Source organism: Alexandromys fortis, unplaced genomic scaffold (assembly GCF_014885135.2).
Source record: "Alexandromys fortis isolate MF-2015 unplaced genomic scaffold, M_Fortis_MF-2015_v1.1 scaffold_58, whole genome shotgun sequence".
Lineage (NCBI taxonomy): Eukaryota > Metazoa > Chordata > Mammalia > Rodentia > Cricetidae > Alexandromys > Alexandromys fortis.
The window spans coordinates 2,164,871-2,192,285 of NW_026067940.1; the positions used below are offsets into that span (position 1 = coordinate 2,164,871).

General features: G+C 43.6%; 1 protein-coding gene across 2 annotated transcripts; it reads right to left on the reverse strand.

Annotated features, from left to right (window-relative positions):
• Nucleotides 1-5,700: 5,700 nt before the first annotated feature.
• Nucleotides 5,701-13,890, reverse strand: Znf281 (zinc finger protein 281). 2 transcript variants are annotated; one of them, XM_050147722.1, is made up of 3 exons: nt 13,853-13,890; nt 13,146-13,375; nt 5,701-12,929 (listed from the first exon to the last, which is right to left on the reverse strand). In XM_050147722.1, exon 3 carries the CDS (start codon nt 12,909-12,911, stop codon nt 10,251-10,253), a length of 2,661 nt encoding a protein of 886 aa, XP_050003679.1. In that variant the 5' UTR covers nt 12,912-12,929; nt 13,146-13,375; nt 13,853-13,890; the 3' UTR covers nt 5,701-10,250. The 2 variants fall into 2 exon arrangements, with proteins under 2 accessions (XP_050003679.1, XP_050003678.1); XM_050147721.1 differs by having other exon boundaries at nt 5,701-12,925; nt 13,853-13,888.
• Between the last annotated feature and the right edge of the window lie 13,525 nt (nt 13,891-27,415).

A 27,415-nucleotide genomic window follows, 5' to 3' on the forward strand; every position in this document is an offset into this window, starting at 1 on the left:
ACCAGTACTGCCCAGTGTCATCCGGTAAACAAACCAGCCACTAGCCTCAAGCTCTCTCTATGGTTTCTTTACCACAAAGGACCCTGGTTAAAGCGAGCAGGCACCCTCTAGAATAAACACCCCTCTGATGGTACTCACGGACTAACACTTCTGGCCGGCTATGTGTCCTTGTCCGGCATGTGCAAAATTTAATTTTTTTTGAGACAAGGTCTTATTATAAAGCCCTAGCTGACCTCAAACTGAAATGATCTCCCGAGCAGGTGCCCAGACTTTGGGTCTAACTGTAACACTCTATATGGATCTTCCGTAAGGCTAAGTAAGACTTTGTAAGAGGAGACAGCAGAGCGGTTTCGCAGGTCTACCAGGGTACAGGCTCAAGCCGGAGGGTTTCCATCTGTCCAGTGCCTGCTCTTCACTAGAGATGACCTGTGACCCACAAAACACAAACTACCATCAGTGAGTTAAAGCTCACGGTTAGACAGCAGCAGCCTAAACTCTCTTCTGACAGACTCACTTTTTAGCCTCTTTGGGGTCTTGACACGAGTCACCTTTCCCTGCGCTTTCGTGTCTACACGAGCAGACATTCACCACCACTTATAGCAGGAGATAGATGTATTTGTTTATCTAAATTCATCACTAGACTTCTTGGTTTTGTTTTTTTGAGACAGGGTCTGAGATATAACTCTGGCTAGCCTGCAATTTGCTTTGTAGACCAGGCTGGCCTTGAATTCAGAGACCTGCCCACCGAGAGCTGGGAATAAAGGTGTGTACCCCTTATCTGCACGTTTTTGTGTTGTTGTTTCCTTCGAGACAGGGTTTTTTGTGTGCACGTGTGTAGCCTTCGCCATCCTGGAACTCTGTGTAGATCACGCTGGCCTCAAACTCCGCCTGCTTCTGCCTCCTGATGCTGGGATTAAAGGTATGCACCACCACCACCCAGCAAATTTCTGTTTTTGAAGTGAAGTCTTACTAAGTTGCCTAGTCTGGATTTGAGTTTTATTTGCCTCCGTCTTCTAAATTGCTGGGATCACATGCACGGTCACAATCCCCGGCTTCCACCACAGGAATTTGGGGACTGAACCAGGGCCTCACGCACATGAAGCAAGCACTCTCGCTCCCATCCTCAGGCCTCTAGCACTGGGACAGTGAACCAAACCAACCAAGCCAAGCTGTAAGATTATCAAACACATTTTCAACCACCTCTAACTTAAAAGTGATGCTATATTTAAGAAAAAGAAAATTATTAAAATTTAACATTTGTTTATGAGTGTCGTTTGCCAACAGGTTTCACAGAACTCAACGCCTTTACAGAACGAATGGCAGGCAGGAGCACTAGCACTTCCCAAGTACGAGCCAACGTCCTGATTTTTGTTCCACTCTGTTCAAAAAACACACTTGAAGAGACTGTTTTCTAAGATGGGGCAGGTGGTCTCACTATGTATTTCAGATCGGCTTCAAATTCAAAATCCTCCTGCCTCAGCCTTCTAAGCACTGGGCACCCACTGCCCAGTTGAAGTAAGAAAAACACACACACACACACACACACATACACACCCTTTTCCTTAGTATATTCAAATTATTTAATTTTGTCTTGGAATAGACATTTCAGTTTACCAAATGAAACAATCCTTTTCTTGAAAAGCCTGCTCTTTGGTTTACATTTTAGTATAAACCCAAAGTGCTGAGCATTTGAAAGCTTCGAGAAGATGAGGTTTGTCTTGAAACAGGAGAAACCAGATACTGTTTATAACTTACATGAACAAGGGATTCAAAAAGTGATCAGTTTTTGGAGCTGTTTCTCAGTCATCAGAAGCCAGGTTCTAGCTGTGACTGGTGTCCTGCTGATAGGCCCAAATTCCCTTTCTCATCACAACCCTCATAGCTCCACACACATTAATCTTACTATTGTGGAGCAAGGTCCCATCAGCTCTTGATTGTATGTTTGAGAAAGGCCCTTCTTTCAAAAAAAGAATATATATATACACATATATGTATATATATATATATGTGTATATATATATATATATAATTTCCCCAGTAATGGAAAAAAAGCATATTCAGTCCCCAGTATTTGTGTTCTAACTGCCTTATTACAGAGCAAGAGCATGGGGACAGAAGTGAGATAAATACAACACCTAAATCACTATTTACTCGTGGCCGACCAGCCATCACTGATCAAAGACAGCTCTATATACATTTGGAATTCCTGCTCTCCCGGCTGTCCAGAGCCCCAGCTATTTCGGCACTGAGCAACATTAAAACCAGCACTTGCAGGCTGCTCCAAGGCGACTTTTTTTTATATATATTTATTTATTTATTAACGATTTCTGTCTCTCCCCCACCGCCGCCCCCCCCTTTCCCTCCCCCTCCCCCAATCAAGTCCCCCTCCCTCGTCAGCCCAAAGAGCTATCAGGGTTCCCTGCCCTGTGGGAAGTCCAAGGACCACCCCCCTCCATCCAGGTCTAGTAAGGTGAGCATCCAAGCTGCCTAGGCTCCCACAAAGCCAATAGGTGCAGTAGGATCAAAAACCCATTGTCCAAGGCGACTTTTGCTCTTCACTTCCAGATGGAGCAATTGGCTCAGCTGGGCAAGTGACAACATATTCCAGAGCGAAGCTTTCTGACTAAACTACAGAATGTATGTCTATTTCTTATGTGGAAATCTGAAATGTTATTTCCATAACTGAATGTCATGGGACGTCTTAAAATTATTTCATTGTATAACCAAGTTCTATAAATTTTTCCTTGCACATTGTAGAAACTTCAGTTACATTTGTAAACGAGATGACAGACTTTAAAGGTAAAAAGTATTTTCATTCTCATTTTTTTTTTTCTGGATACAGGGGCTATGCATGTAGCTCAGGTTGGCCTTGAACTCTCTCGATCTTTCTGTCTCCGCCTCTCAAGTGCCCCTGGGACTACACATATGCATCACTACACCAATTTGATTTAGACATTTAATGAGATCAAAGAGGAAATAAAATAAAAAATTATGTTGTATCAAACATGCTAGGCCACTCTAGAAGCCTCAAGTACATTTTAATATTCAAATATTGGTGCTGTAATTCACCAGCAGTAACCCCCTGTCCATTTTGTCATTATTACCAGTTTTCCAAGTTTTATAAGGAATCAATAGGAAGCAAGTCTATTAATATTCATCCCCCTGCTGGGCATGGTGGCGCACACCTTTAATCCCAGAACTCGGAGGCAGAGGCAGGGGATCTCTGAGTTGGAGGCCAGTCTGGTCTACAGAGTGAATTCCAGGACAGGCTCCAAAAGTTATAGAGAAACCCTGCTCAAAAACCAAAAGCACCCGGGGATCCTTTCTGGTCTCAACAGTTACACAATTTTGTTTTGTGAGCCGTATCTAAAGTTCATACATTAGTACCTCAGAAGAGTACTCATCTATGTTTAGTGTAATCATGACCTATTTTTTTAATTAAAAATGAGGCCACTGAAAAAAAAATGCAATGACTTTGAATTTCCCTATGCCAATTCTCTAGACCAAACCATTAAAGAACAAATTGGCAGGGAAGATGGTCGAGATACATATCCCCACTACCCCAAACATGGCTGTGCAGACACCAGCACTCAGTGAGCTTTAAGATAATCCAGCCAGCTGCCCCCAAATCAAAAGAAATGAAATGTCTTACAACAGGATCCTAACTCAATTTTAAGATGCAAAAAAAAAAAAGACTAGATTTTTATTGAGATGGTAACCACCATAGCCTAGGCCGGCCTCAAACTTGCAGCAATCCTCCTGCTCTAACCCTTCCAAGTTTTGGAATTTCAAGCCCACGTTACCACGCCCTGCTGGGGAGACTTCTAATACAAGTGGAAAACAATGTCCAGACCAATTAAAGCTGTTCCGCATTTAAGACACCCCAAGTCATCTTTCAACCCGTACCGTGCATTCAGTTGTTATGGGTCACTAAGTCAGGCCCTAAAATAAACAGAAAGGCTTTTCAGCTCAATTCATAAGCCAATCAAGGTCATGGGCTGGCTCTTCATGGGGATCTACCACAACACCTATGTGCAGTTCTTACTGCGAAAAGGAACTCTCAAATGCTTGCTCATGGCTTTTTTGTAGGAAAGAGGCAAGTTTTCCCGTGGCCAAACAAGAAACGGTGCTGCTGCTGAGCTCAATTTTGCAATCTACTCCAAACTTTGAATCTCAAATCAACACTGAGACTTTAAACAGGGCACGCATACCAAACTCACCCAACACTTTACATCTCAGCTCTTCTGGTTTCTTTTTAGAGACAGGGTTTCACTAGGGAGCTCTGGCTGTCCTGGAACTCACTATGTAGAGCAGGCTGGCCTCAAACTCAGAGATCCACTTGCCTCTACCTCCCGGGTGCTGGGATGGAAGGCGTGTGCTACCACTGCCTGGCTTTTTTATCCCATTTTAAACCTTGGTTTTCCAGTGGATAATTCTGGTATGACACTTTTTTAAAAAGCCGAAATAGCTGAGGATATAGGTCATTGGTAGAGCATCTGCCTACTTCAGTGCAAGACCCTGGTTCAAGCTCCAGTAGCACAATATAAACAGTGGAATACACAAAGGAACCAGTCACAACTTAAAACCTCCAAACATTTTGTCAAGATAAAACTATAAAATAAGGCATTGCAAGTTTTTATAAAAACCACTCAAAACCATTGTTATAATGTATTATGTCTTGCTACAGTATACTTGTAAATTGCTTTTCTGGTGGATAGGAAATGTGAATTGACTTTTTTTTTTTTATCTTAATTCCTAAATTCTCTGCATATTCATTTGGTCATACACAAGACTTTTGACTAGCCTGGCAAAAATAAGTTACTTAAATCCTTACCAGCCAATGGAAGCTGTGCCACTGAGTTACTAAAGAGCAGATTTAATATATAAACACAAAGGTGAGCCATCTTTTTCCTAGGTCGGGAATGTAAACAGAAGTTCACCACAGTTGTCTGTGTAGAGTTATTTATTAATTGTTCCACAATAGTACTAAAGTTCAAAACAAACCAAAGTACCACAATTAGTCTGAACCGAAAGAATGACAAAGAAGAACGAATTTCCAAAGATCCCCTTTGCCCTCTGGATCAACTGCCTACTAAAACTGTGCTAACGTTTCCATTTCCCTTGCTCCTTCCAAACTTGTTCCTTTTCCTCTAGACTTTAAGAACTGTCCCTTAATACTCAACCCTTACCCATTCTTCTCTTACTTTCTAAAAACAGAAAAGAAAAAAAAAACCCTCACAAATCTTCTCCCTGGGTGTATAAGGTTTAAATCATCAACTTTCCCTTATTTATTTATGCTTCCCAAGAATGACCCATTTCAAAATATAGCATATAAAAATATTTTCATGTTTTATCTGGCACAGTACACTTCAGCCCAGCTAGTCACACGTGGGCTGAGTATAATCTTACTCCTGATCCATACATAAAAAGGCATGGGCCGGTGTGCTTGCCTGCACATCTGCCAGCACATAACCAGAACCTGCTTTTGAACCGCTAAGAACTTCCAAAATTGGCTAATGATTATATTGCTACCATTTCTGTTGGTAGAAACACTGTCAAAGCCCAAGCACCCGCAAGGTGAGAAAGGGTGCACAGAACTCCAAGTTCTACACGCGTGCTCTTTGACTGGCCTTATAGAACCTCAGTGTTTCCCACAGACGGTGAGGAAATGAGCTGCAGAGGAAGAAATTTAGAACTGGATACATTTCAGGCATTAATCTTTTATTTGTACAATAAATTTCAGAATATAGGCATCTTCTAAGGAAGGAATTCTTAATAGGTGTCCATATGTAAGATGTAAGATATGTGCTTGTTGACTGACTTGCAAACTATTTTGTGTAGATGTACTTCCACTAATGTGCAGTCAGGGAGGCTCTGAGTCTATCAAGTGCCCAATCTGTGAACCCCAAACTCTTAGACAGTATTTCACTGCATAAGCTAGAAAGTTAGTAATTTAGAATCCTTCCAGGCCAGCCTAGTCTACGGAGTTCCGGGCCAGCCAGGGCTACACAGAGAAACCCTGTCTCAAAAGACAAAACAAAAATTAGAACCTACGCCAGCCAGTCACACTTAAATATATTTTGAAGCAAAACAAAAAGCAAAGCAGAATTTTAAAAGTATGTGATCTCATAAAGGCAATGTCTTGATTAAAACTAAGTAGTCTCAAATTCCCTATTTTTTTTTTAAATCAAGGGTAAGACAACAGAATCCCAAGGCGCTATCTTTAATGCTGTGCATTCCAAGTAATAAATTAAGGACATAAAAAATAACATAATTCCCCTAAAAATCCATCAGGAACTCTAGCATCTCAGAGGGCACAAGCAGATAATCAGCTGCCCAGACCCCGACACCGCGGAGAGCAGCTCCAGCAGCTAGAGACCCATCTCAGTACAGTCCTGCCCTGTGTCCTGAGAACTAGCTAGAGTTGGTCTGTATCTGCCGAGACCATGAAGACCATGAAATGCAGAAAATGATAGCCTTTGGAATGTTTTACTCTAAAAATAGTTTGTAGTTAAGATTTCTTTTTCCCCTTCTCTCTTCAGGGAAGTTCTGTTCAACAAGAACCTATGAGTTTAGAGGCTAAGGTTTATACATAAGGTTAGCAACTCAAATAGTCACCCAGTCAGGCTTAAAAGTCACTAAACCTAATTATAAAATGCTGATTATCAGGGATGAAAACAATATTAAAGTGGACAAGAACGTCTGTCTAATGTTAGTGCAATACATGAAATCTGAGGTAGATATTTGTATGCTTGCAATACTTAAAAATTTAAGCACATTCTGTTGTCATAAAATTACCTCAAATTACTGATCAGTAACTGCTGAAGAGCAGTCCCCACTGTATACGAATCTCAACAGAAACCCACCGCAGTACTCACCACCTTACACCTAATGCCTCTCTTCGAGACACGGTCTCATGTAGCTCAGGCTGGCCTCAGACTTCATCAGGTAGCCAGAGATGACCCTTAACTTCTTATCCATCTGCCTCCACCTCCCCAGTGTTCATCAGGCAGAGCTGGCTAACTCAGTTTGAGGGATAAAACCCAGGGGCCTTGTGCATGCTGGGAAGAACTCTATCATCTGAACTACCTATATTCCTAGCCATACATGGTCTCATGCCTTAAAAACAAAATCCGTTGACTAAAATAATATCTGTATATATTCCATAAAAGGAAAACAAAAAGGCAGGTAAGCGGGTTTTAAAATTCTTATCTGTTTGAGCAAAAACAAGCTCTTCAGGGAATCAAGTAACTGCAGTCATCTTAGACTGAGTGAAACTTCCTTCTGTTTAGTACTTGACTCCAAGAAACAGTGTGGGAGTAACTATGGCAAAACAAACTATCCTGCCTTCTAATCGCAAAGGTCCATGCTTACCTTTACTATGATATATGATACGATACTTACGTATCATCACACACATACGCACAGCCTCAGAGCATTCTACTACCCTTCAGTATGCTCACTCCTAGTCCGTCAATATCCCTGCCACTAAACCTACAGTTTTCTAAACACCTCAAAAGACGTGCAACTTTTTCTTTTAGACAAGGTCCCATTGTGGCCCTGGCTGGCCTGAAACTGTTTGTAGACCAGTCTGGTTGTAACTGCCTCTGCCTCCCCAGTGCTGGGACTAAGGGCATGGTCACCATAGTCAGTTTCTTTTATCATTTAAAGTTAGTATTTACTTCAAATACCTTTACTGCATCTTCTATATTACAATTTCACCTTTTCCTTCTAATACCTACGCTCTCAATTTCTTGACATGTTAGCTGCAATTTAGCTTTTTTCTTACTAAAAATGCTGAAGACCATTTTAATCCATCATTCTGTAATTTTATTATAACCCTTTGAGGCAAAAGGATATATAACACCTTGAGCCAAAATATTGCGTTATGATTTTAAATAAAGCCTCAATAAATATCTCCCTAGGATAATATTTAGGATGGTTAAACTAGTATCAATATAGTATTAATTTACATATTAGATTTCTATTCCTTATATTATTGTGCACCTCAAACAAAATAGTCAATGCATTTTCATATAAACCTAGAAAGACAAAATACATTAAAAATACAATAAAAATGCAAGCTCCTAACTTACAATTTATACCATTAATGCGACTAGTTTATGAAATGTAATCCACAGAAAACTGAAAAATATGACTAAGTGATATCTCCTTTCTTCAATTTTGTGATTAACAGGACTTTTATTGGTAGTAAACTAGAGCAAACAATCAGAATAATACATATGTAGTATTCAGTACACACAATAAAAGTTAAAGAAATTCAAAACCTGTATAAAACAAAAGCGAGCGAGAGAGAAATCATACAGCTTAAGAGATACAGGGGTAAAGGTCCTCGCCATCCTTTGATCACACTTGTCTCTGTACCCAATAGAACTTACTGCACTTAATAAGACATACAGACATTTTAGTACTGAGTGTATTAAAAGAATTAAACACATTTTCTAAGAATCTTTCAATGACAAGTTGGTACCCTTTAGCTAACTAAAGCCAAAGGAAGGTGGGAAAAGGGAATTAACTAGTATTTTGTAACCATTTTTTAATAATTTCTTATTTTCAAAACACTGCTTTTATAACAGAAGTGTTTTACACTTGCACAATATTAATTACTTTATTATACACGGAAGCCTGTGGTAGGCTGATTACACAATAAGACTGCAAACAACCAGTGGTACTTTTCTGACGTCAGAAGAGTTCATAAGACTGAAACATCACCAAAAGTACATAAAAAACTCATCAGCATAAACATCAAAGTACATTAAAAAATATAATCAGGAAAAAAATACAATTGCTAAAAAGTGGTTTAGAGCAGAGCCACTGCCTATCAGTAGCTTCAAATGGCAATTAGCGTTCATAGCAAGTTTTGATGACTTTACAAGATCCCTGTACAATACTGACTAATACACCCCTTCAAAATGTACATTAAAGGCTGCAATCTCACAAAGAGTTCTGATGTCACTAGTAAATATATACTCTTATCTGTTACACAAGCTATGTTACCAGGTGGAATTACAACCCTTTAATATCTATAGCTTGTACATGGAAATCTGTATTGGGCTTGTTTTCTTAAAAAAAAAAAGGTGAATAAACTAAATACTATTGTTTAGTATTTAGATGCCATAAGACATATAAAATGCATAATCAACCATCTACTAGATGACAAATCACTCTAAAATTGAAACCATCACGACAGGGAGAAGGAACAAGAAGGCCTAGAACTTTAAGAGGAAGTTAAGAATAAGTACCAAAAAACCAGAAGTGAAGGTGGTACGTAATAGCACAAGTGAGAGAATGCTTTTAGGCCATGTATAATGAATAATGCATACCCCTAATTTCAATGTATTACGCGAATCCAACTTACTTTCTAATACTGAAACCAACCAACCACTTGGGTTTTAACACTGTGCTAGACATTAACAGAATCACTTAATGGAATTACAGCCTTGTTATAGTTGGATAAGGAGGGTGCTTCCCCCCCCCCCCCTTTCTTTTATTAAAGCTATCATTCCAGGCTTTGATCAAAGATCCAAGAATATTTGCTCTACCAAGCTGGAATGAACATGGGTTTGGAAGTTTGGAGTACATTTAAAAGCTGCAACAAAATATAGGTAGCCAACAATCTCAGAATTTTGGATCAGCCCAGACAGAGATAGCATTTGAAATGTTTTCGATCCCTTACTTAAATGATGAAATGTATATTCTATCAGCCCGGAAGGAGAAATCTGAAATGTTTAAGATCCCTTAACTTAAACAGTGAAATGTGTATCATACTATTTGTAAATTGGATATTCCATTACGGTGATAACGTACAGAATTCCCATGCGTTATTACACTTTCCTGAGAGTAAAGCAATTAGAATAACCTTAATCCTAGCAACAAAGTTTTTTTTTTCTTTTTTCTTTTCTTTTTTTTTTCCTGTAGTTTTTGTTTTTTTTTTGTTTTTTTTGCATTTAAAACTTTTGGGCTATTCCCTGACAATCTATACATGTAAATTTGATTGCTAAACATTGTCACTTTGAATGTCAAACTATTTTTAATCTATTGATTTTGATTAAAAATCATAATACAAACAGCTAAAATCACACTAACAAAATAAACTAAATATGAAAAGTTGCATTGAAAGGGCATTACATTATTCTTAATAGGATCGTGTAGAAACATTCCAATGGCAGTGTTCTCAAAATAAAACAAAATTACATTAGAAGACTCCCAGCCTGGTCACTCTTGAGACCTTACCTGTAACTCTGGCTGGTGGGTGTCTTTACTCTTGTACTACATGGCTCACTTACATCAGACATCATATTTGTATACCCTGAGAAATCTGACACTGAAGTCCTTACTCTATGGTCCACTTCTCCATTAGAGTTAGTGATAAAGGTCATTGGCACCCTGCTGCCCGACTTAAACTGAGAACCAAATGCTTGTGCAAAGTTCTCAATCTGGTACGTTGTTCTAGGCTCTATGTCTTTCTGAGGATCGATCTGGCTAGCTAACTCCTGAGATGGAATCTGAAAGCTTGTTGAGGACTCTAAATTTTTCTGTTGTTCCTTCTGGCTAGACAATTTCTGAGATGTGGACTGGAAGGCTGATGATGTCTCTAAGTTCTTCTGAGAATCTATCAGATCATCCAGCTCCTGGGAAGGTGTCAACTGCTGATGTGTAGCATCCAAAGCAGATAAATAAAGACCTGGTTGAGATCCAAACAACATCCCAAAAGGAGGCTTTGGCAATGAAGATGGCAACACTGAGGTAACAGATTGGCCAAAACCACACTCCAAAGGAGATGTAGTGTATATCTGTTTTTCTGGAAACAAAGTGTGGTTGTGGAGAGGTGAAGACAAACTGACAAATTGGAAACCGTGTCCAAGAGTAAAACTTGCGTTAGTGGATTTTTCAAAAGCCTGTTGGAGGTATTTGGAGTATTCTTGTAACATGCTTGTTTTATCATTTGAAGGTGTTTGGGTGCCTGGGCTCAGATTTTCTTCTTGAACCAATTCTGAGTGTTCTGAGGTGTGTAAATCCACTCGTGGCTCTGTTAAACTGAAGGGATCCTCCTTCTGCGTTTCTGATTTGCTGGAATACTGATCCAAAATACTTTGTAAAACCTCATCAGGAATTCCAGACTTGTCATGACAAGACTTAATTTCAGCATTTAGAGCTGAGGAGTCAATAAGTGACAATGGGGCCTCATTGTCCAAAACACTGACACCTGCAGACTGAATGACTGACTGTTGGGAGACCATGTGTCCTACGTTTATAGAAAAGGCACTGTTGCTGCTGGCAGTTGGTAAGTATCTTCTCTTCTTTGAAAACTGCATGGCATCATCATAATTACTACTTATCTGACCTTGTTTGCCACTTGTACTCTGGAGAAGACCAATGGTCTCCACACTATTATTCGAGACTATGCCAAGTGAGCCACTTGGTTTACCAGACAAGGATTTCTGCCCAACTACATCTGGTAGTGGAGACACAAAATTAAGGTAGCTTTTATCTGTATTCTTTCTGCTTCCTTTCTTAAAGATCAATTTTGGCACCCTTTTCTGTAGTTCATCGATTCCCGTGCCAATTATGCCTCCACTGGTAGACACCGTGGGCATTTCTACTGAATAACTCTGCATGTTTATATTGTTTGACATTTGTGAGTCATTTGTTTTGCCAGTCTTGTGTTCCTTATTTTCAATAGCTATGCTTTTTGACTTCGATTTTCTCCTTGAAGAACTTGTATTTCCCTGAGACAGCACAGCCAGACTACCCATATTACTATGGTTGGATGACCCAGATTCTGCACTAGCGGCCCCTTTTGCTATGGCTTCACCACACGTGCGCCTGTGCTTCAGCAATCTGTCAGTCCTTGAAAAATACTGTTGGCAAGTGTCACACTTATATGGCTTTTCTCCACTATGCGTCCTCTTGTGTCTCTCCATATGGTACTTCTGAATAAACTTCATGCTGCACTGATCACACCCAAAGGGTTTCTCTCTACTGTGAATTTTCTCGTGTCTCTGCAGTAGGTATTTCTGAATGAAACCCATACTACACTGGCTGCACTGGAAAGGCCTTTCTCCCGTGTGAATGAGGACGTGTCTCCGCAGGTGATAGGAGCTCCGGAAAGCAGCGCTACAGTGATCACAGATATGAGGTTTCTGACTTGGGGAGAGGACGGCACCTTCTCCATCTCCAACCAACGGTTTGGAAGATGCACTTGGCTTCCTCTTGGCTTTGATTCCCTGAGATTCTGGCTTTGGCCTCTTTGCCTTTTTGACGTTAGTGTCCTGCTTTGGCTCCTCGGTGCCATGGTCATCAGTCCTGCTACCGCTGCTCAATAATACATCACGGTGGTGCTGGGCTGGTTGCTGCTGGACATGCTGGTGGAGAATACTGAGGTCTTGGATGACGCCGTGGCTCCCCCCTTCCCCGCCTCCTAGGCCCGGTGATCTCTCTTCGGCCCCAGCGAACAGCCCCCCATAGTGGTGGTGGTGGTGGTGGTGGGACTGCTGCTCCTCGGGGTCCGCGGGTTTCTCCTGTTTGATGCTCACCAAGGACTGCAAGAATCCCCAGGAGGTCCTCTGCGAAGGGAAGGCCGCGGCTGACGCCGCCGGCTCCTTCTTGAAAGTCATGTCCGGGGCTGGCGGAGGGGGGGGCTCTGCGGCCGGGGCTGCGGAGGTAGAGGAGGATAACACGCACTGCGGGGGAGGGGCGGCCGTCCCCGCCGGCCGGGTGAAGCTGGTGACCGGGGGGAGCCGGTGGTTGAACATAACCATACCCTGGGGAAAGGTGTGCTCCATCTCTGCTCTCCTGCCGCCGCCGCCGCCGGAGCTGCCGCCGGAGCCGCTACCACCGCTACTGCCGGGACCGCCGCCGCCGCTGAGGAACCCGCTGCCGATTTTCATACCCCGGAGGAGGCCTGGCTGCGGAGAGGAGGGAGAGGAGGGAAGAGGGGGAACCGCGGTAGGGCCGGGCCCCGGGCCGGGACCACCGCAGCGTTTGGGACCCGCCGCGCCGCCGCCCAGCCCGCACCGCGCCCGGAGCCCGTCCGCAGCCCCGCTGCCTCCGGCTCGGCACGCTCAGCCCCGCGGCCTTCCTAGCCGCCCCCGCGCCCGACCCGGCCCGCCGGCCACACTTACGGGTTCCGCCACCGCCGCAGCCGCCGTCGCCTCCAGTTAATAAAAATAACGCCGTCCTCTCCACAATGGAATTAAAAGCCTCCCCGCTTCTGCGCAGCCGCGGCGCGGTGTCTGCCGGGAACTCCTCGACCGGACCAGAGGGGAGCTCTACGGGCTCAGTGCGCCTGCGCCGCAGTTTCCGCCTGGCCGGCGTGTCAATCAAGGGGGCGGTTGGGCGGAGCTGCTGGGGGCTGGGCGGGAGGGGCGGGGACTTAGAGCCCGACGGCGGAGGGGCTTCCGCAGCGGGGGGACGTGATTGGTGGCTGCGTCAAGGGGCACAAAGTGGCTGAGGGTTTCTGGGGGAAAAGACGCTCTGGAGGTGGAACCCGAGGGGCGGGAAGTCGGGGGACGCCTGTTGAGGGTGTTGCAGCGTGGCGTGGGAGCCGCAGAGAAAGGGGTTTGCAGAAAGTGGAGAAACTGAGGACTGAACTTTGGCATTTTCTTCCCTTAAGGGTTTGCGATCTAGGTCTGAATCAAAATCAGGCCTAGAAAAGGAGTCCTTGAGGCACACGTGATTCTGTCTGAAAGCATTATCCTCGTGATAGCATTGATTACAGATACCTGTTACTCCATCCTATCAAATGGGGCGTAATAACGCGAGCCCTTGCCTCTACTGGGGAGGAGCCTTTGAGGTACCGTTGAAAAAAATTGTCTCACTGCCAACCTACCTGAAGGCTACAGCAAAGGGAAACCACGTGTAATCCCAGGTGCGGCCATCCTGTAAAACACGCCCACGCATACTTCATCAGCAGGTGGTATTTAAATGCCATATACTTTCCCAGTCGTCTGAGTTTGCTTGCCGCGTTGGTTGCTCTCTAGCCTCATTTGAAAATTTTGACCATCATTATTTTCTAAGCTCTCTGCCAGGATACAAACCCCACCCTCCCGACCCTTTCAGTACAGAATGCCGAGAGGCTCATGCAAAATTATTCATTTGGGGAAATTATTCAATAGGGCAAAATTAGGTAAAAGCTTGAAATTAAAGTTCAATAAGCCTGGCGGCGGTGGGGCACACCATTAATCTCAGCAGTCGGGAGGCAGAGTCAGGCAGATCTCTGAAGTCAAGGCCAGTCTGGTCTACTAAGCGAGTTCCAGGACAGCCAGAGCTGTTACACAGAGAAACCCTGTCTAGAAAAATCAAAACAGCAAAAAAGTTCTACCAACAAAACCAAATAATTACTTATTAGTGCCTAATAATGTATAAAAAGCACTCACTTTCATCTACACCAGCATCTTTCCTGGGAGTATTTATACATCCCTGACATTCTTGTAACTTTTTTTTTTTTTTTGAGACAGTGTTTCTCTGTAGCTTTGGAGCCTGTTCTGGAACACATTCTGTAGACCAGGTTGGCCTCAAACTCACAGGGTTCCACTTGCTTCTGCCTCCCAAGTGCTGTATTTAAAGGCGTGCACCACCACCACTACCCGGTTGTGTGTTTTCTTAAAGAAATTACATGTCCGTTTTTTCATGGTGTTTCGCCAAATGACTTCTTGTAATTAAATATCTTCTCTGAGAATTTTCACAATTAAAACCATAAAGACCGTTACTTACTAACACTGGCCTCTCTGAGTCTGCCTGGAAAAGTTAAGAACTGTATTTTATGGGTTGTTTGATGAGGCATTGTACCTTTCTAACCCCATGCAACTGCATTTAAGGATTTCCCGAAACTGTCAAGTATAGCTAAGTATTAAACACTGGAAATTCAAAAACTTCAGGCAGTAATAAACTATCAGTCAGTGCCAGTGAGAAATGAGGCTGTCCCTTTATTCAGGGTGCCAGTGTTTTTAATAGTAAGCTGGGATGCATATAAGCTAGTCCAAGCATGAAGGGCAGCAGGACACTCAGATGAAAAGCCAGCTTTGTCCCTCCGTTATCAAGATAAGAAACCTGTCATTTCTCTCATTCACTGTCAGCCTTGAGCTACTCCTAGCAGACTTACCTCTGGGTTGTACACCCCATCTATCAAGAAGATGAAAAGACCCTGTAAAACAAAATGGAGGGGGAAAGCTGTTAGCGCTAATCATTCCAGCAGTAGAAATGCCTGAAATAAACTTTCCTGGGAACAGACCAAAGAAGACACACTTCATCAAGGGCGATTTAGTTTCCCGTTTTTCACCATTAGAAGCTGCACCTTGAGCATTTATATGACAGCACACCAGCACATCGCTTACACTGGTCGTGCTCGTCAATTCTTTAGAGAGAGAAAAGAAAAAGAGCATCCAACTACATAGAATTGTCATTAGGAAAATCAGTATATCAGTATATCAGTTTCTGGAAGGTGATAAAAAAAAATTAAAGTCAGGATATTATCAAAGTCAAATCAGAACTAGCACTAGACATTAATATTTCTAATCACTGTTTGAGGCCGCGACAACTTTAGTATATTTGTCAAAATCTTTGATGCTTATAGCTGGAAAATAATTGAAAGATTAAAACACTGGGGGTTAGGAGCATAGTTCAGTGGGTCTGTGGTTGCCTGCTGTACATAAGGCTATGGGCTACCAGGAAAAGTAGCCAGCCTCCTTCGAACCCTCAGAACTAATGAGATCAGCTTAGATAGTGGGGCTGTAGATGGAGTTCAGCAGTTAAGAGCACCTGTTGCTCTCGCAGAGGTCCTGCAGGCATGCACATGGAGCACACACATGGATGCAGGCAAAAAGTCATACACTTGAGGTGAATAAATCCTCCAAAGAAGACCATCAGTGTGAATTGTCTGTCTGTTTTGAAACAGTCTCATTGTATAGTCAAGGCTGGCCTAAAACTCCTGTTCTTTCTGCATCTGCCTCCCAAGCACTGAAATCACACCCAGAAGTATGAATACTTTTTAAAATAACACTTAAATTTTAAAAAGATTTCATTTGTTTGAGACAAGATTTCTCTATGTAGTCCAGATTGTTCTAGAACTCACAGAGATCCGCCTGCCTCTGTCTTCTGAGTGCTGGGATTAAAGGAAGACATGCTTCACCATGCGTGTCTAAATATCACCTGAAACTCTCAGGCCAGGAGTTGTGGTGCACGCCTTTAACCACAGCACTGAGGACACAGAGACAGGCAGATCTCTGTGAGTTCAAAGGTAGGCTGCATAGTGAGTCCAAGGCCTGCTAGCACTGTGCAGTGAAACTGTCTCAAACCAGACAAAAAACCTAAACATTTTAATCTATAAAGGTGAACAAAACTAATCTGCAAGCAAGATGGTTCTGCAGGTAAAGGCGCACTAGCTAGTAACCTGTCTTCCACCATTAATTCCCTTTGCAATCATATGTATATGAGTGTGTGTGTATACACATATTTTACTGGGTATGTGTGTGCCACAGTGGCATGTGATGTGACAGCTGGAGGCAGTTCTCTCCTTGTACCACGTGGCTTTTATGAGTCAGTCTCAGGTCGTCGGGCTTATGACCAAGAATCTTTATCCACTGAGTCAAGTCACTAGGCCCAGGTCACTCAAATTTTATTGATGAAGTAGGACTATTTTTCTTTGTGCAGCAAATTAATTTCTCAGTCAAACCAATCTTCTTGGATGTTACATAATCCACATGATGATGTCTGAATTAGAAACTCAGCTGTTTAGATAAAATCTATAGTTTGAAAATCAAATAATTCTTCTATGACCATTCATATAATTTATGGTGTTTTTTTTTTGTTGTTTTTTTTTTTTGTTTTTTTTGGTTTTTCGGGATAGGGTTTCTCTGTAGCTTTGAAGCTTGTCCTGGAACTAGCACCTGTAGTCCAGGCTGGCCTCAAATTCACAGAGATCCACCTACCTCTGCCTCCTGAGTGCTCGGATTAAAGGCATGCACCGCCACTGCCCGGCTTATATGTAATTTTTTAAGGTTAGTTTTTTTCTAAAGGAAGGGTTAAGAGAAGATCATGTTTTCCCTCATGTCCTGGTAAACTGGGCAGAATATGAGGACAGCCCAGAGTTCTTCACTGCGCTCTGTCTCTGTTACCTGTTTTAAATCGTAATGTAGTTAACCCTCTCCTCTTTGAAAACAGGATGTAAACTGAAAATGGATTTTGAATACAGGAAGTTCCAATCTCAGCTTTTCTTTTTCTCTTTGGCTATTCTTCCACTCGACAGACTACACATTCCGAGAAGACCCCATCTGTGACTTCGACAGACCGCCAACAAGTCTGAAATTCACGCCAGGGGTTCTGCGGCTCTCTTGAGGCATCTCCCTGATGCTGTTATGGCAGTGGGGCAGTGTAACACTGAAAATAGTCCTCATCTGTGTGTAGTCCCCACACAGGCGGAATGTTCCCCACAACGTTAGCAGCTCCTGGAGTTCCGGTTGTGTGCTGACATCTAACTGTGCAGATTTCATAAACCCCAGTGCTGCAAACGCATCTCTTCTCCGTGGATGGAACCAAACAGGAACATCTGGACATCAGCATCTGGAGTCATAGTGATTAGCTGCATTTTCACCTGGCAGAGAAAAATACCTTTAAGAACAGCTGGAGGGAACCAACTGCCATCTAAACTGGCACTGAGATCTCTCAAATTCCCCCACCAACATTGTGTCTTACAATACAGTGCCACATTTCCAGGGTGAAAGAGCCCTCACACCTGAAGAGTGCCTCCTGCCAGGAAATCCAATAGTGTGTCCATCCAGTGTCCAGATGTGCCAAGACATAAATAACTTATTAAATGCATTAACCTATAGATTTACTAGTTCCCTCGGCATTTTAGTGACAAGAATTGAGTGACAGGAAGCACCCAAAGTGTAGCCAGATTCCTGTGAGCAGGTGTGTACCTTGTGAGTAGGAGCCATCTGATACTGTACAGGCGCTAAATATAGCGCTGTAAGGGAAAGGGGAAAAACACACCGTCTCTTTCTCACTTAGCTGTGACGCGCTGGGAAGCCAGGCAGCTCTGTTCTTGTTTTCACGGTTGCAGAAGGCTGCTGGGCCACGGCTGTAATAGTCAGTGACTCATGGGAGTCTGTGATTTTATTTTTCTTTATTTCCCTGTGCTTCTGTGGTCCATTTCAGGACTATTGCAAAACCAGTATCTCTGAAGTGATAAGACATTCTTTCTGGGCGACACAAACAACAGGGTGGTGGCCCTGCGTGTGTTCAGTGTGTAACATAAATAATGCTAATGTATGGATAGCTTTCTCCTTGCACTTGGATTTACATAATTCTGTTTGTTACTCCTAACTACCATACTGCCAAGTGGGCGGCACAAGCACTGCTAACTTAATTTATGAAAGGAGGAGGCTTTGAGGCTCGCTCCAGGTATCACAACACTGACAGGTTGGCAGAGCCTTTGCCTCCTTATGTAAGGCTCTTTCCGTGCCTTAAATAGACCCGTCCACGGTTTTAAGTCACCAGCTTCAAAGGAATGCAATTGGTGGGACCCTTAAAATTTAGGTTTGTGGAGTTGGGGGTGTAGCTGAGTCAGTACAGTGAACACGGACAAAGCCCTGGATTTGACCTCCAGCACCTCACAAGACCAGATGTGATGGAACAGGCTTGTAATTCCAGCACTCGGGAGATGGAGGCAAGAGGACCAGAAGCTAAGGCTATTCTTTGAGGCCAGCTTTGGCTACATGAGATTCTGTCTCAAAATAAAATAAAAATTATAAAACATAAAACATAAATAAATAAATATCAGGTTTACCAAAAGGATATTATAGCTGGATGTATTGGCTCATGCCTATAATCCCAACATTCAGAGGGGGCTGGAGGTTCCCAAGCTGTGTATAACCTTGGTTACATAAGAAAGTATAGCCCTGCAAGGTCCTGTTCCATAAATAATATTTTTAATTGGAGGAAAGAAAAGCATTTGCAGGTTTTTTGTTTTGTTTTCGCTTGTTTGTTTTTTCCCATTGTGCCCTCTAGGCCCTCAAACGCACTCAGCAAGTTCCGTCCTCTGCATTAGTCCAACTCTTGACCTGCTGAGGCAGACTCTTACCATGTAGTCCAGGCTAGCCTGGAGCTCGCAGTCTTACTGCCTCTTGCCTCTGCTTGCCGAATGCTAGGATCACGCTACCACAGCCAGCTTAGCTTCTGTTTTAGCAAACACTCTCCCCACTGCAGCTCTGCCTTCACTGGCTGGCTTTGAGTTCCCAGGTCCCCTTCCACATGAGCTGAGTCACCTCAAAGTCGGCGTAGTTCACAGGGTCAGGGGCTCAACGGCCACTAATGCTTCAAATAACCCGGCTTTCCTTCCAATCTAGCAAGCAAAACAGGAAACATGCTTTGTAAGAGTGACTCTTAAGCTATGAGCCAGGTTCTGTCTTCTGTTCTTTGCTTATGAATCCTCGTTCAGTGATGTGTACCTTCCAGTTGCTAGGAAACACTTCCCATCAAAGACTGCTAGGTACCCACACAGTCAGATATTATCATCATTTTCTGAATTTCTTTGAGTTGTTTTGTTTGTTTTTGAGACAATGTCTGACCTTAGGATCGGCTTGATCTTACCATCCTTCTCCTTGCCTCATCTAGCAAGTACAGGGATTATCAGCCTGTTCTACCACACCCAGGATCATTTACTGAATTTCTTTGACTGTGCAGTATCTCTTTATTCTTTTTTATCTTTTAAATAAATCATGTTCCAACCTACTTTCTATAAGTAGTTCCTGTTGGGGGCCTCATCTGATGGGAACAAGGACATCAGTGTACAAGTCTGTACATTTGGAGTGTTTCCTTGAAGCTCTGGGAACAGAGGCAGAAAACTAGACCTTTAAATGCCCCGCAACAAAGGGATGGGTGAATAAATTGTGCTACCTCCATCCCTGGGAACATCCCAGCTAGCACAATGGGTTACAGCTGTGTTTATTAACTACGTAATGTTAAATGAAAAAGATAAATCAAAGGAAGAGACAAGGATGGTATATGTTCTCATTTAGCTATTGTGGGGGGGTCATCAGGGTGCACGTGTGGAGGTCAGAGGTCAACTCCTGGGAGTCTCTTCTCTCCTGTGTGGGTTACAGGGATTAAGCTCAGGTCTTCAGGCATTTTGGGACCCTCTGTACTCACCTTTATAAAACAAAACCACGTCCTTTTCTCACTCCAGATCTAAGAGGGTAAGCAGGGGAAGGCTACACAAAGATGCTCACCAGAGGGCCACTGGCTTCCTAGTGGGAAGTACAAGAAGGGAGGAGGCAAGCCAGAAACAAACAAGCCAGGAAAACTAAAGAGACCACTGTAAACAATCTAAGGACAAGCGCATCTCATGCTTTGTTTCTTGCTCCCCTAAATTCAGAAGGCAGGATCTGTACCTGGATAGGGATCTGAATATGTTATGTCTTAGCAGTCATGGGACACTGGTCCCAAAATACTCTCCTTGCTTAAGGAGCTCCCCTGCAGAATGCAATACCAGGACCTGACTACCGGGAGAGCCAAGTGATTCACAAGGTGGGTGGAGCATACCATATGGACTTGTTGGACCAAGGAGGAATATCACATCTAGGACGGAATGGCTCAAGGTATTTCATCACACTGGGACTGGACAGGTGGCTCAGCAATTCAGAGCACTGGCTACTCTTCCACAGAGGATCATGGTTTGATTCCCACATGGCAGCTCCCAACCATCTGTAATTTCAGTTCAGGAGATATGACACCCTCTCTGAAGTCTAAGAGCACCAGACACACATGTGGTAAACAGACACATGTGCAGGCTAAACACCCATATGCATAAAATAATAATGATGTTGATGTTGATGATGATAATAATGGTTTCATCACACTACATAGAATAGCACACGACTGGAAATTCGTGAATTATTTTTGGAACTTTTTATTAATATTTTTGGACCAGGGTCAACTGTGAGTAATTGAAACCAGGATGTGAAACTATGTTTAAACAGGCACCACACACATATCATAGGACAGTTAAAAATAAAATCTGAAGGAAACCAGAGGTCTGGAGAAAGACACAGAATAACTATCAGGAATTTTATCATTATATATGTATATCTCTATAAAATATACATACAATAAACCCATTTAAAAATACGTTGACTTTGAATAGTTCCACTTGTTAAAATTTATTGTAGTCACTATACAAGATAATAGTAATCAAGAAAAAGCCTCCCTTGCCTCGTGTGTGTGTGTGTGTGTGTGTGTGTGTATGCATGCACGTGTCTACACACTCCTGCCTCGGCCTCCTGAGTGCTGGGATCACAGACATTCATCACTACTCCTGGTTTTAAGGGTACTGGGGGATGATAGGAGCATTAAGGATGATAGGCAAGCACTCTTCTAACTGGTGGATGAAAAGACTTAGAGCTGGGGAGCTGGCTCTGAAGGCAAGAGCATTGGCTCTGGAACCAGGAAGACCCGAGTCTGAGTTTCTAGCACCTATACAGAAAGCCAGGCATGACTACATGTGCCTACAACCCCAGCGCTAAGGCTTCAGGGACAGTGGAGACCTGCAAATCTTGAGAGTTCCATGGCCAGACAGTCTAGTCAAAACGGCCAGCTTCCAGCGCAGTGAGAAGCCCTGTGTCAAGGCGACAAGGTGGAGAGCGACAGAGGAAGACCCTCGAACCCTCCCCAGCTTCCACGTGCCTGTGCACACGCCCACACGCTCATGCAACACACACACACACACACACACACACACACACGCTTACGGGAGCTAGTCATAGTGATCCACACATCAGTCTTTCCAGGGGGAAAGAGTGGGTTGTACGAAGGAAGTTAAATCTAGTGAGCTTCTGCCTCCTTTGTGGTGAGCGTGTGATATAACTGTTTCTGAAGATCTGATTGTTGAAAGTGGAGGTGGTGTTGAGAGAGGCACCCGGGGAAGAAGATTACAGAGAAAGAGTCTCCATGAGCACAGGATGGAGGGGACCTGCATCTGCCACCTGCCGGGAGCTCGGGACTGCCAGAGCACAAAGTTTGGAAGAGAGAAGGGAAGGAGGTAAAACGGGAGAGCGGGAAGGATCGGGTTACGAAGGTCTTGCATGTCAAGTAAGAAGTTCAGCTCTTCTTCTTTAAGAAGAGAGTGTGAGTCATTAAAGAATTTTAGCTGAGAAAGTGATATGATAAAATTTAAAAGATGAATAGAAAACGGGGGGTTGAGCATGTAGCCGGGTGGCAATCATGCACTTTAGAAGCACCGTGGGAATAAACAGCAGACAACGAGCAGTGGAGGTGAACAGAGGTGGCCCAGGTTAGACCCAAAGTGACCCGTTTAGGCGGTACAGCTGTCAGAGAATCAGAACTAAGTACACGGTTGTGGGGGTTTGAGTGTTTAGGAACTGTGTGCCAGACATGGATGCCGGGGAGCAATTAGGACAGAGCCGAGGTTCAGGGGATGCTGGGATTTCTGGCTTCTATTATATGCTGAGTAGGGGTACTGTTTTCCCAGAGAATTAAGTAGAAAAGCATGCATGTTTCTTGGAGGGCGTGCTGGCTGGTTTTTAAAGTCAACTTGACACAAGTTAGGGTCATCCAAGAGGAGGGCAACTCAGCTGAGAAAATGCCTCCATAAGGTGCGGGTTGGTTTACATAGGAAGCTCCAGGTCAGACGGGGCTATTGGGAGAGACCGTGTCTCAAAATATTCCTATTTATAAATACAACCATTGTTTGGTTTTGCATGGAAACAACTGAGAGAGGTCACCAGAAGGAAATGCTTGGAAGCACACAGAGGTTCAAGCCTTAGACTCTGCATCAGCTTCCTGGGTTCCAGGAGTAACTGAAGCTCAGCCACGTAAGCTTGGGAAAGTTAGCGAAATTTTTTTGTCCTGCATCTCATCATCCGTAAAAGGTACATGATGATTGCACCTATCACTCAGAGTTGGTATGGAAATTAAGTAAATTGCATTTGTGAAGTGCTTGGAACTTTTCAGCAGTTGGGATGAGGTAAGTGCTGCATGGATGACTGATAGGTTGTCACGGTAAGATCAAATACTAAAGGACCTGAAAACGCCACTGGGTTCTGACTTAGCAATTCGTTCTATTTATATTTGAGTAGCTACTATATGTCAAGACACTAGAGACAGAGTTATGAACGAGACACTGACCTTGCCCTTGAAGGATCTAATGTTCTGGTGAGTAGCAACGTCTAATATGGTGTCGCTCCGGTCACCTACACCTCACCTCTCTCACACCCGGGGTGCAGGACCGTACACCACAGAAACCGAAGCATAGCTCAGAGTTAAGCCTCCAAGCTGGAAAGCGACAGCCCCAGGATTTGACCGAGTGTGATGGGTGCCCTAGCCTCCACCTCTTGCCATTTCCGGGTTGCTGCTGGTGACCTTGGTCACATGAGTTATAGAAGCACGGTGGGGCAATAGTCTGAGAGCAGTGCCCCGAGTATTGAGTGGGCTCTGTAGATCAAAACCTCTCCCCAGAGGAGCAAACTAACAAAGCTATAGATCTGCGGTGGCCTTGACTTGTCCGCAGCAGAGTAAGAAATGTTGATTTAGTTAAATCAAGTGTGGTCTTTGGTCAAGTCTTTCTCCCAACACCCGTTTCCCCCGTGACTTTGCAGTGAGCGGTGTGGCGGTCAGTTCAATATGACTCTCTCAGACAAATGGTTTACGTTTGACATTACTTATCAAAGCAAGGTAAATAGAAGTTAACAATCAGATGTACACATAGCAGTCCCTCATTCTGTAACTAAAAAAAAAAGTAAAGCCGGGTGGTGGTTTAATACCAGTGCTTGGGAGGCAGAAGCAGACAGATCTATGTAAGTTCGAGGCCAGCCTGGTCTACAGAGTGACTTCCAGGACAGCTAGAACTATTACACAGAGAAACTGTCTCAAAACAAAACAAAAAAAAAATTAAAGTTACTAAAGACCTATCATAGAGATCATTTTGTGAGATCACACTGTTTTGCTAAATGGAAGAAACAGCGCTAGAGAAATCGTGCCGTCAGCCTTTCCTTGGTTGGTCTTAGGAATCTGCTTTTTGCTGCTATTGTCTGTTGGCTGATTTAAAATTTTTCTTACTGAGGATAGAACTCAGGGCCTTAATGCATGCTAGAGAAGCATTCTGCTATTAGCCCAGATGTTTTGTGTCTTGAGATAGGGTATCACCATGTAGTCGAGGCTAGCCTCAAATTTAAGATGCTCCTGGGTGGCCGAGTGAACTTGCTCAGCTATAGTGGCTTTTTGTTTGGTTGGGTTTTTGTTTGTTTGGTTGGTTGGTTGGATGTTTTTTTGTTCTGCTTTGTTTGGGAGACAGGTTTTCTTTGTGTAGCCCTAGCTGTCCTGGAACTTGATGTATAGACCAGGCTGGCCTGGAACTCACAGAGATCCACCTGCCACTGCCTAAGTGCTAGAATTAAAGGCATGCATCACCACCACCCAGCTGCTTTATTATTCTAAATTACAGTGATTTGCCATATGTGATTTAGGGTATTGCCACTTTATAAGACTAAGTTATAAGGATTTCAAAATATACTGTAATATATTGACAAATAAGAGACTTGCCAAAAGAATACTGGGCTAGCTATCAGAGTTGAATAAATAATTGCACAATTAATTCTCAGGATGGCCGGGAGGGGACAGAACAAACACTCCCAGCTGCTTCTCTTTTGTTCTCTTAGGGAGATGTATGTGCCCCAGAGAAGCAGCTCTTATGGTCCCTGGTCCCCATGAGATAAAATAGCTTTTCTAATTCAGCTCTTGAGGAGCACCTGGCTCCATTCTGCTCACCAGGCTCCCAGCAGCCCGATCTCTACAGTCCAGGGAGTGAGCCCTTGAGAGAGGCTCTGACTTGTTTACAAGTCTATCAGTCAGCCAGTCTCACGGTTAGAAAAGGAGGGCCACACAAGATGGCTGCCTCTCTTCCCGCCGCCATCTACAGCGAGGGCAGGGAGGAGGGAAGACAGAAGGCATCCGAGGGTTGGGGTTCTACCCCCAGGACTCACAGATTGAAATAAGTGCATTTGTCAGAATTGAAGACAGCAGGACGAACATCAAGGAAGCACGAAGTTGAAGTGGTGAAGGGTCCCCAGATGCTTGCAATTCTGAATCTTATTAAAGGAGAAAAGAGGGCCAGTGAGATGACTCAGTGATAAAGGAGCCTGCCTCCCAACCCTGCCGACCTGGGTTCGAGCCCCAGGACCCACCTGGGGAGAGGAAAAGACTGATGCATGCAAGTTGACCTTTAACCTCTGCACCCCTCTCAATCAATAAATAAGTGTAATTTTAAAGCAAAAGGTAAAAATCACTGATTAATGAGATCTCTCGATGCCTTCTCTCCACCCTTCTCTCTCTCCACTCCATATCCCCTTACCATTAAATAAACTATATATACCCCCATCCTGTAAAAAGACCGCTCTTATGCCAGAGATACAAAATAATATGAGGAGATGCTGGAGAGATGGCTCAGAGGTTAAGAGCACTAGGTGTTCTTCCAGAGGACCTGAGTTCAATTCCCAGCAGCCACATGGAGCCTCACAACCATCTACAATGAGTGCTCTTTTCTGGTGTCCAAGCATACAGGCAGAACACTGTATACATAATAAATAAGTCTTTTTTAAAATAAAATGGCCAATTTATGGGGTCTGGTGTAAAAAAAGACAGGAAAAAGTCCTGACTGAATAAAGGAAAAAGTTAAGGAAAGTAGCATATATTGGTATGATGATGTAACACTATGCAGACATTAAAAACAAATATTCATGGAATGTTTTGACCATGGGGGACCCTACCTGTATGCACAAGTGAAGAAAAGAGACCCCAAAGTGTTCTTTCAGCTACACAGGAGGAGATCCAGTTGGCCAGCTCTGGTGTCCACATCTGTAATCCCAGTTCTCGGGAGGTGGAGGCGAGGATCAGGAGAGATCCTCTAATGCAATTACCTTCAAGTTGTAGGACCACAGGGATAATTTATCACAACCACCAAAACCGAATAAAATTACACAGGAAATACTGGACAGAATAGAGTGCTTAACCATTGCTACTCCATGGCAAAAGCAAGGAAACACCTTTCCTCTGTTTTTATTCTTGATATCTATCCCACAAACACCCATTTCTAAGACATCTGACTTACTCAGGATAGCTCCTCTGCTAATTACTATTTTATTTCTTAAGGTTTATTTTAATTATTTTTACTTGTGTGTTTCTGTGTGAGTGAATGCTACACACGTTCAATGGGTCTAGATTCTGGACAGAGTCAGAAGCCAGATGAAGGGCTTGGATCCCCTGGAGCTGGAGTTACAGGTGGTCGTGAGTCGTCCCGAGTGGCTTCTCTGAGAACCAAACTCAGGTCATCTGTGAGCACTCTCTGCGCGCGCGCGCACACACACACACACACACACACACATACACACACACACACACACACACACACACCGCCCCCTGCTACTTATTGATGAAGCATGTCCATTATAAACCCAGACCCTCCCCGGCAGTTAGAAGGGCATCATTACTCATTTACCAGAGTGTTGATGAAGTATCTGAACATTGCAGCAGCTCACAAGCTGTTGTCTCCGAGTACTTCCCAGAAGACCAGCGCTGTTAGCTTCTCGTTACATACAGAAGTGAAGGAACACAGCCACGTTTGCCATTTCGTCACCAGCAACAACACAGGAGAGACAAGTGGCTGATGGGGACTGGAAAGACGCTCATCACCTGACATGGCTGTGGACTCACATAAATGGCAGTAAACAAATATCCACTAAGTAGTTGCTGTGGCCTATTGAAAACTGCAAGAACCAGAGAAAGCCTATTTCATACCTCACCATAGTCATTACTGACTTGTGAAACAGTGGACTCTGGAGGGACAAAGCCCCCTGCTAAACTGGGCGGACATCCTCTCCCCCCTCCCCTTACACACACTCATCCAGCATAAGCGGCCTGGGTAATTTGACTTGGAATTCTGGTCTTCAGACTGTTGTACCAAACCCAGAGGATCTGCAGTACCTGCCATACCCGGCACCAAACTTGCTCTTAAATGCATTCACAAACTACTGAGATGTGGGATAGGAACACAGACTCAAGAGATGAATTTAAAGTTCCATCTGAGCTATCCCTTTTAAAAATTAAATTTAAAATTTTGGTATTTGTGTATGTGTGTATGCCATCTGTGTGAGGGTGCCTATGGATGCCAGAACTTGAGCTGACCTTAGCGGCAATTGTGAGCCATCTTCCGTGGGTAACAGGAGCTCAGCTTGGGTCCTCTGGAAAAGCAGCAAGCATTCTTAACTGCCGAGCTAGCTTGCCAGCCTTTGGTCCATCCTTAAAAGATAAAACTGACCCACAGCCGTAGCTCATGCCTGCAATCTTAATACTCCCAGGTAGAAAGGCTGAGGCAGGAAGATGGCAT

What these genes read in the sequence shown, in the direction of transcription:
- Znf281 (XM_050147722.1), bottom strand. Translation starts at nt 12,911, where the DNA reads ATGAAAATCGGCAGCGGGTTCCTCAGCGGCGGCGGCGGTCCCGGCAGT.